The sequence below is a fragment of the Musca vetustissima genome, unplaced genomic scaffold, assembly GCF_032173495.1.
Source record: "Musca vetustissima isolate MV318-11 ecotype Yass unplaced genomic scaffold, APGP_CSIRO_Mvet_v1 utg13097, whole genome shotgun sequence".
Classification (NCBI taxonomy): domain Eukaryota; kingdom Metazoa; phylum Arthropoda; class Insecta; order Diptera; family Muscidae; genus Musca; species Musca vetustissima.
In genome coordinates, this window is record NW_026873437.1 from 19,765 (window position 1) to 28,539 (window position 8,775).

The 8,775-nt window shown below is 35.7% G+C and overlaps 1 protein-coding gene across 1 annotated transcript; it reads left to right on the forward strand.

Moving 5' to 3' along the window:
* Positions 1–519: 519 nt before the first annotated feature.
* Positions 520–3,723, forward strand: LOC133325114 (radial spoke head 1 homolog). The gene is made up of 4 exons (XM_061533941.1): positions 520–594; positions 654–819; positions 887–1,675; positions 3,713–3,723. The coding sequence occupies exons 1-4, from the start codon at positions 520–522 to the stop codon at positions 3,721–3,723; spliced, it is 1,041 nt and encodes a 346-aa protein (XP_061389925.1).
* The last annotated feature ends 5,052 nt before the right edge of the window (positions 3,724–8,775 follow it).

An 8,775-nucleotide genomic window follows, 5' to 3' on the forward strand; every position in this document is an offset into this window, starting at 1 on the left:
GGACTACAACAAGGCGTGGATTTTTTAAAGGAATATTTTCTAAGGACTACAACAAGGCGTGGATTTTTTAAAGGAATATTTTCTAAGGACTACAACAAGGCGTGGATTTTTTAAAGGAATATTTTCTAAGGACTACAACAAGGCGTGGATTTTTTAAAGGAATATTTTCTAAGGACTACAACAAGGCGTGAATTTTTTAAAGGAATATTTTCTAAGGACTACAACAAGGCGTGGATTTTTTAAAGGAATATTTTCTAAGGACTACAACAAGGCGTGGATTTTTTAAAGGAATATTTTCTAAGGACTACAACAAGGCGTGGATTTTTTAAAGGAATATTTTCTAAGGACTACAACAAGGCGTGGATTTTTTAAAGGAATATTTTCTAAGGACTACAACAAGGCGTGGATTTTTTAAAGGAATATTTTCTAAGGACTACAACAAGGAGTTTATTGTCAATTTTTATAGGAAATAAAAAATAAAATAACAATTGTGTTTTCATTTCCATTCCTTACCCGATAATGAGTTACAAATCTGAAGAATCCGAAGATGAACTTTCCATACCCGAAGAGGGTGAAGAGAAAATAAATATTGGAGTAGGTAATCTTACAAAAGAGGAACAAAAACAAATAATTCTGAAACAATCTCCTCCTAGCTCTATATTGGAGGACGCAATAAAAAAGGAGAACGTGATGGTCGTGGATGGGCCATACTACCCAATGGCGATCAATATGATGGCCAGTATCGCCGGGGTAAACGTCATGGTATTGGTTTATATGTATTCCTAGATGGTTCCAGATATTATGGCCAATATCGTTGTGGTAAGTAAATTTTATTTCATTTTTTTTTTTTTTTTTGATAAATTTCAAAACTTTTTCTTTATTTTAGGTCGCCGTTCTGGTCGCGGCATTTTCATCTATCCCGATGGCAGTTATTACGAAGGTTGTTGGCGCAGGAATTTAAAACATGGTAAAGGACGTTATTGTTATACGAATGGAGATATTTATTGTGGTAGTTGGTATCGTGGTTTACGACATGGTATCGGGATCTATACCATGTCCCAGAATTCTGTGGGTTCTGCATGTGGTAATCTACGTTTTAAGGGTACCTGGCGTCAGGGAGTACGCGTTGGACCATTTCAGCTGACCTATGGCAATGATGAAAAATGTGTTACCTTACATGGTACATGGGATAATAAATATCCTCAGGGACCGGCGGTATTTAGTTTTGATAATCGTTATTTGTTAATGGGTTATTTCCAAACACCGGGCACCAAAAATGTGGCCTTAAAGTATGGCGTGGAGGAGGATGATGCGGAAGAACAGCCACTCGAGGGAGAGAAAGATAAACAAGATTCCTGGTCCCATGAACCTTCGGTGTGGTATGCCCAAGAGATGTGTAATTATGATTATGCTCTTTTGCCCCAAGAACCAGTACCATTGCCTCTATCGGATTCCGATCTCTCTATATGTTCGATAATAAGTGTTGTACCAGAAATAACCGTGGAAAAGGAACCAATATGCCACGGTGAAGGCGAAGAAGAAGATCAACCACCATTAGAATGTGTCTCATGTGAATGTAATTGTTCCGACACCAGTGAAGTGGAATGTTCATCGAGTCTGACATGTTTACATCGCACTGGAGATCCTTGTGCTATTGAAATTATAAATGAAAAATGTAATTAGATATTTTTTTTCAGAAAAAAATTTGAATTATTTTTAATTTTATAAACGATTATTCGGATCAGAATCCATGCCTTGTTTGATTCAATCTGACTCTGGTCTTGTCTCCAAGTTAAAAAATGCTCATACTTCCACAGGCTGCGGCCACAGATCTCCTGGAGTAAGTTGAGTAGGTTTGGCACGGCAATTAAATAAGTACTGTGAGCTGTAAGAATCTGTACCACATGCTGAGCAGATATTCTGCATGTGGTCATTAATCCAATACGAATCGAAACGACAACACTATCCAGAAGGTAATTGGGCTAAAACTACTCTGATTTGTTTGGGCAGCGGAGGTTCTTAAGCTGCGATGGGTGGGGCTACGAGCTACGAGGACTATGTATTCATTCAGCGCTACGGCAACTGCATCAGTATGAATGCTATTTATCAGTAGGTAACCTATACTAGTAGGTTAGTCTGACCAGCTATGTGGCTGGTCAGAGAACGACCTATCGCTTTGGAAGAGGTCAACCAAATTTCATTAAGTGCTGCCGGCAAGCGACTTAAGGACCTTGTTCCTACTTTTCAACTTATCGAAGATAGCTGTGGTTTGCGCGCACGATTTGAACATGCTGTCGAATGTGACCTCGAGAATTTTGGATTAATTGGTGGTCGTCGGAACTGTAGGCCCTTGTCCAGCACATTCAATGGCATTCTCTTCTCCGCAATCCATGTGGTGAACAATATGACCGAATATTTCGTGACGGATGTTTTCATATTTCTCGAGTGGAATAAGGTTGCTAAGTCGGTGAGATAGGCGTTCAACCTTTCTCAATCGTACAATCACCTACATACGTAACGATATCAATGCCGTTGAACAGTTCCGGAGATAATACTCCACCATGAGGAACTCTCTGCTTGACTTTACGGGGTTTGGACTTCTTATTCCGTACGATCTGCTGGGTTATTTCGACGGACTCATCACGCTCATTTGTTGAAACAACTGTCAGGTATAAATCTAGCGGCTGCAGCTGCAATGATGTCCCGGAATTTCTTTTCTGCTACCCGTACATAAGAAGGAATGGAAAATTATTTGAAGCGCTGGTTATGAACTCTCTGAATCCATGCTAGTTGGCTTTTCTATGGTTAAAGAATGTGCGGCGTTCTGAGATAATGAAATCGAGCAGTGTGCTAATAAAGACGATTATGGGGAGGTGGTCTGCGCCAAGAGAAATAACGCCTGTTGACGTCATTTGTAAGACCGGTTGAAACAACGGTTATGTCTGGCGAACTGTGACACTTTTCCCTTATTCTGGTGAATGTATGTATCCTCATTTACCGCGCCGAACGTGAAACTATCAATTCAGTAAATATTTTTTCTGGTCGAAGGCCATCAAATACGCGAAGTCGTCGTGATCGAAATTTTCTATGTATTTTGTCGAAGATTGTAAAAGGTATGATCTATCTGGCTCCATAATTTGGTGAGCTGTGAAAGTATTTCCCATGCGCTCATGGGAAATACTGTGACACTTGGCAAATTTTTGAAATCACTCGAAGAATCGATAATAGGTGGTCGCCCAAAAATTTGAGTGATCAACAATGAATTCTAATCAATAACTCGGTGGGGGAAATTTCAACCTTTGGATAATTTATTCATGTAGGAACTTCTATTAATGTTTCGCGTAGAAATGCTGTCAACGAAGCTTTGGCGTTCTCCTCTAATAGGTTTTCAGACGATGTGCGCGTTCATTATTTTCAAATGGTTCCCTCAATAATTTATGGATCACGACCAATCCTCGCTGGGATGGAAGAATGAATGGCACCATTTATAACGGAAGGTTTTATATATACTTGATAATGGTTGGATGTCCATGATTATAGAATTGGTTGCTAGATATCAGCTTTGCAGTTCTCGGCACATTTAATTGTAGCTATCGGCTAATTATGGAATGGGCTGTTGGATACCAGCTTCGCTCTTTTAAGGATCACGATTATTCCTCTCTGGGATGGGAGAATGTTTTCAAAAATGAATCCTTGCTGTTTTTATCTTCAGCGGGTCTCTGATTGGGCGCCATTTTTAACGAATTGTTTTGTATCTAATTGTTAATGATTGGATCTCCATGATCGAGCTCCCACTACAATTCATGGATTACGACCAATCTTTACGGATAAGGGAGAATGTGGTCCAATGTGTGAATTCTCACAGTTTACAATCAGAGACCCGACGAAAGATTTTATGTATAATTTACAATGGTTGGATCTCCGTGATAATGGAATTATTTGCTGGATATCTGCTTCGCAGTGTTTTTAATGGTAGCTATCGGCTGGGTAGGTTAAAATCAGCGAACAATTCGAGTACCTTCGAGCCGACAGCAGCTAACCAAATACATCCGAGCTGATAGCCGATAACCGATTACCTAATCAGCTGTCGTCTCGGAGATATTCGGTTTACTGGAGATCGGCTCGAGGACTAGCTCCTTTCGGATGGAAGGTATTCAAATGTTTGATGTCGATTCATGGTATCGCTCAAAAGAGCAATGCCGAAACGGTGCTCATTGTATGAGTAAAACAAAAACGCGACTATCCCCCATATGCCTAGTGGGGATCGTCCTAAGACAGCGAACGAAATCGGCCATCAATTTTTTCTCTCCAGTAATAAAGCTCCGAATGAACCGTTGACTACCACAAGCTCAGGTCTGCAATGTGCTCCATCAAGCACTATGGCCGATGATGTTCAACTACGGCCGCCAAATGTTTCCAGCCACATTCATGATGTAGGGGTTAATATCCGAGACAACAAATCAGATATTTTCGTTCACTCCAAGGGTAGACAGTATATGTGGAACGCCAGAACGCCGATACGTCCAACACCGTCGGCATACATTCATTGTTAGCGTTCGTAAATGAATTTCGTAAATCTTTGTAAAATGCCGCAATAAAAACAAAAACACCAACATATATATTTAATAACTTTTTGTTGTTGTAATATACTTTACTATTTTATTTTATATTTTATTTGTTTTTTTTATTATTAATTTTTTTTTGGATTTTTTTTTTTTTTTTTTGATGTCATTTTTCTCTTTGATGCTGTTGTTTTTGTTGTTACTAAAATACATAATAATTGTATTAGTATTAATAATAGGTAATAGTAATAATAATAGTTAATTATTAGTTACTTTTTCATATAGTATGTCTATTCAATTAGAGTTTTTTAATTTATAAATCTATATATATAGCAAGGGAAGGGGACTATATGGAAATACTTAAATAATAAAAATCGTAACTAGTTTATGAAAAATTTGTATATATGAGAAAGTGTATTTTGTGTGTGTGTGTGATTTTTTAATTCATATTTGTTTATATTACTAAACTTACAAACTAAACTAGCATTTCGAAAATAAAAACAAAACTTAAACAATCTATATTTATGTAATAATAAAAATGGTATATGATAGTGTGTATTGTATTTTTGGTATTTACAATTAAATTATCTGAACATTAGGCCTTTTAGGATGAAGATTTAGTTGTATTTTCCAATATAATTCCATATTAACACCATAGCAAATCATGACTTTAACATATATATTTCTTTCTTATGTGCAAAAAATAGAATCTAACAAATTTATTAAATTTTATTTGATTTTAGTCTACTCAATATTGGTTAAAATCTAAAAAAACAAAAATAGAGCATATCTATAAATAAAATCCGAAATTATTAGGTTGGGGAAAATAAATCCATTATTTTTTGTGTAAATGGTTTAAAACAGCTATGGCCGGAATGCTAACATACCGTCAAATTCGATTTTATCGACATTTTCGACGGTCGGTCCACCTGTGCGAGGTGCATCTTTAACATCAAAAATTCCTGAACGGAATCTACGAATACCAACCTACCATCCAAGGGCTAAAAGTAGAAATCACTGACACTCTCAGTAGTTAAACCTCCCAATCCAATAAAACAGATTAAAAAGAAAAGAGGAATATGTGATTGTGAAAGCAGCAACCACCTCTAAAAGGTTGTCAGATCTTATAGCAGTGGCTGGAATTCCAAAGTTGACTGGTTGTTCTTTTACATTGAAATGGATCAAAATATTCCACGTTTCTTGATTTCATGCATAATCAAACAAAAATATATATAGGACCTATAATTACATCAAAGTGTCAGTCGGTGTTTCCTGATAGATGTATACCCACAGTTTATGGTTTGCGGAGGTCAACGCAATTTCTACAAAGAGGCTTAATTATAATATAATAGCAGAAGGAGTGGATCGATGGGTCCCATCTTCGGACATGATCTGGATTTAGTAAAAATACTACGATTTGCAATTTTTGGATCAAATCCGACATTCAATTCGTTTGGTAATGAATTATTAAATTTTCAAAATATTGACACTTTGTGGGATAGGTACCAGAAGGCAAAGGTAAAACAATTTTGATGTGCAAAGTTTAGATCAAAACTGATCTTTCATTCGTTTCATATTGAATTGACAAAATTTTAAATTGTTTATACTTTGTGGGGTAGGCACAAGAAGGAGTGGACCGACGGGTCCCATCTTCGGAACAGATTTTGGTTTGTTAAAAATAATACGATGTGTAATGTTTGACTCAAATCGGGCATGCCATTCCCTTAATATTGGATTTATAATACATTGACAATTATGACTCTTCTTGTGGGATATTCCCCATCTACGAAATTGTTATCCTGTGCACCAGGATCCGAGAAACGTTTATCAACTTAGCCCATTGTGTAAAAGGAATTGGGCTGCTACAACAGCAGACAGACGGTCATTTCTAAATCGACTCCTAATTGTCGGAAACGAATTCGGTTCAAATAAGCATGGGATCTAAAACCAATATTTTGATCAAAGTGTACGAGTATATACCCTCATCCAAAGGGTTGAGGGAAAAAATGTTCACACATATTAACCCGAGCTGTGTTAGCGTGACCATATGGTCACACTCATAATACGATCAATAAATCATCTAAAAAACCTGTACCCGAGCAGTGCTAGTGTGAACATACGACCACAGGCCAAAAATTGATGCTGTCGATTATCCTGAAAAGAACTAAGGATACACATCAAATTTTTGAATTCAGTGGCCAACAATCTAGAGATGCTGAAAGTTTCTTCCCACAATTCCAAAAAAATAATTACAGCACTATTCGGGTTAAAATACGGCTAATTTCTGATCATGCATTAATTACATTGACTATTTTAAATCCGCTTACGGCTCTACACGTGTAATCTCCAGCCATACAATTGTTGTAATCGGGTTCCGCAAACAATCTCTTGGGATTATGGAAACAACATTCATAGGCACACATTTAATTTTTTTTATATTTTCTGACAGTAACCACAACGAAATACATGTAGGCCTTTCCTAAGCCCAATATTGCAGTTTCGTTGAAGCATCTTCCAGAACTCATTCGAGCTTTTGCCATTAGCAAACAAGGTCTTTCATACTAAGAATTTTCTGATACGACAGCTAATCAAATATCGTCTGTCAATGACAATATTAATACTGAGGCGAGTGGCCGAAGAGTGTATATAAGGAAATATTTTCGATCGGAAAAACTGTTCTTTAACAAATCTAGGCCTTGGATAGCTTTCGAAAAAAATTATTTAAAAAATCTATGCCTTTGATAGGTTTCGGAAAAAATTTATTTAAAAAAATCTATGCCTTGGATAGCTTTCGGGAAAATTTATTTAAAAAGTCTATGCCTTGGATAGCTTTCGAAAAAAGTTATTTCAAAAATCCACGCCTTGGGTTGGCTCTGGAAAATTATATTTAAAAATCTATATCTTGGATAGACTCAGAAAAATATTATATAAAAGATCTACGACTTGGGTAGTCTCAGGAAAAAATGTTCTTTCAAAAATCTACGCCTTGTGTAGTCTCAGGAAAAAATGTTCTTTCAAAAATCTCCGCCTTGGGTAGTCTCAGGAAAAAATGTTCTTTCAAAAATCTACGCCTTGAATTGTCTCAGGAAAAAGTGTTCTTTCAAAAATCTACGCCTTGGGTAGTCTCAGGAAAAATTGTTCTTTCAAAAATCTACGCCATAGGTAGTCTCAGGAAAGAAATTATTTAAGCCTTGTGTAGTCTCAAGTAAAATTTATTTATCTAGTCCAAGAAAAAAATTCAATTTAAATAATCAACGCATTGGGTAGACACTCGAAATGTATATGAAAATCAACGCATTGGGAAGACTTTGAAAAATTTTATTTAAAAAATCTACGTCTTGAAAAAAATGTTCTTTAACAAATCTACGCCTTGTGTAGCCTCACGAAAACAAATTATTTCAAAAATCTACGCCTTGGGTAGCCTCACGAAAACAAATTATTTCAAAATTCTACGCCTTGGGTAGCCTCACGAAAACAAATTATTTCAAAAATCTACGCCTTTGTGTTAGTCCCCGAAAAAATCAATTTAAATTATTGAAAGACAATAATAACGCTTTGTTTTCTTTATCTTTGTGATATTTACATATATATTTTCTTTATATATGGAGATTACTATTATTTGTAGTTGTTGTTTTTTTAAGAATATCATTCAAATTTCATTCTAATGCCTAAATAGTAGAAGTTAATTGGAATAAAACTTCAAAACTTTCTTGTACAAAAAAAAAATTGAAGAAAGTTATAGAAAAGTAGATCTTAAAAACTATATGTCTTGCCAATTGTGAATGTGCTAAATTTAAAAATACAAAAAAAAAATCTTAAAATTACAAAATCAAAAGGGAGCATGAAAAATCTTAATATTATTTAACTTAAAAAACAGCTTAGAGACAACAATAACTCTTAAATAAACATAATTAAGAAGTAGAGGCAAAGAAGCTCAACAATTCTAAACTCAAAATCCGGAAATTTATTTTATAAATAATTTCCAGTTGAGTTTTATCATTGTTGGTGCTGTTGAAGCGGATACCGCGTTAGCATTTTCCAAATGATTAACATTATTATTGTTATTAGTACAATTTGTTGTAATGGTCATGTTGCTACTACTACTATTATTGGAATAGGAATAGGAGGAGGCGTCAACGGCAGAGGAGGCGGCGGCTATATTCTTATCATTTACATTTAAATCTAAATTTAAATTATCATTCACGAAATTCAT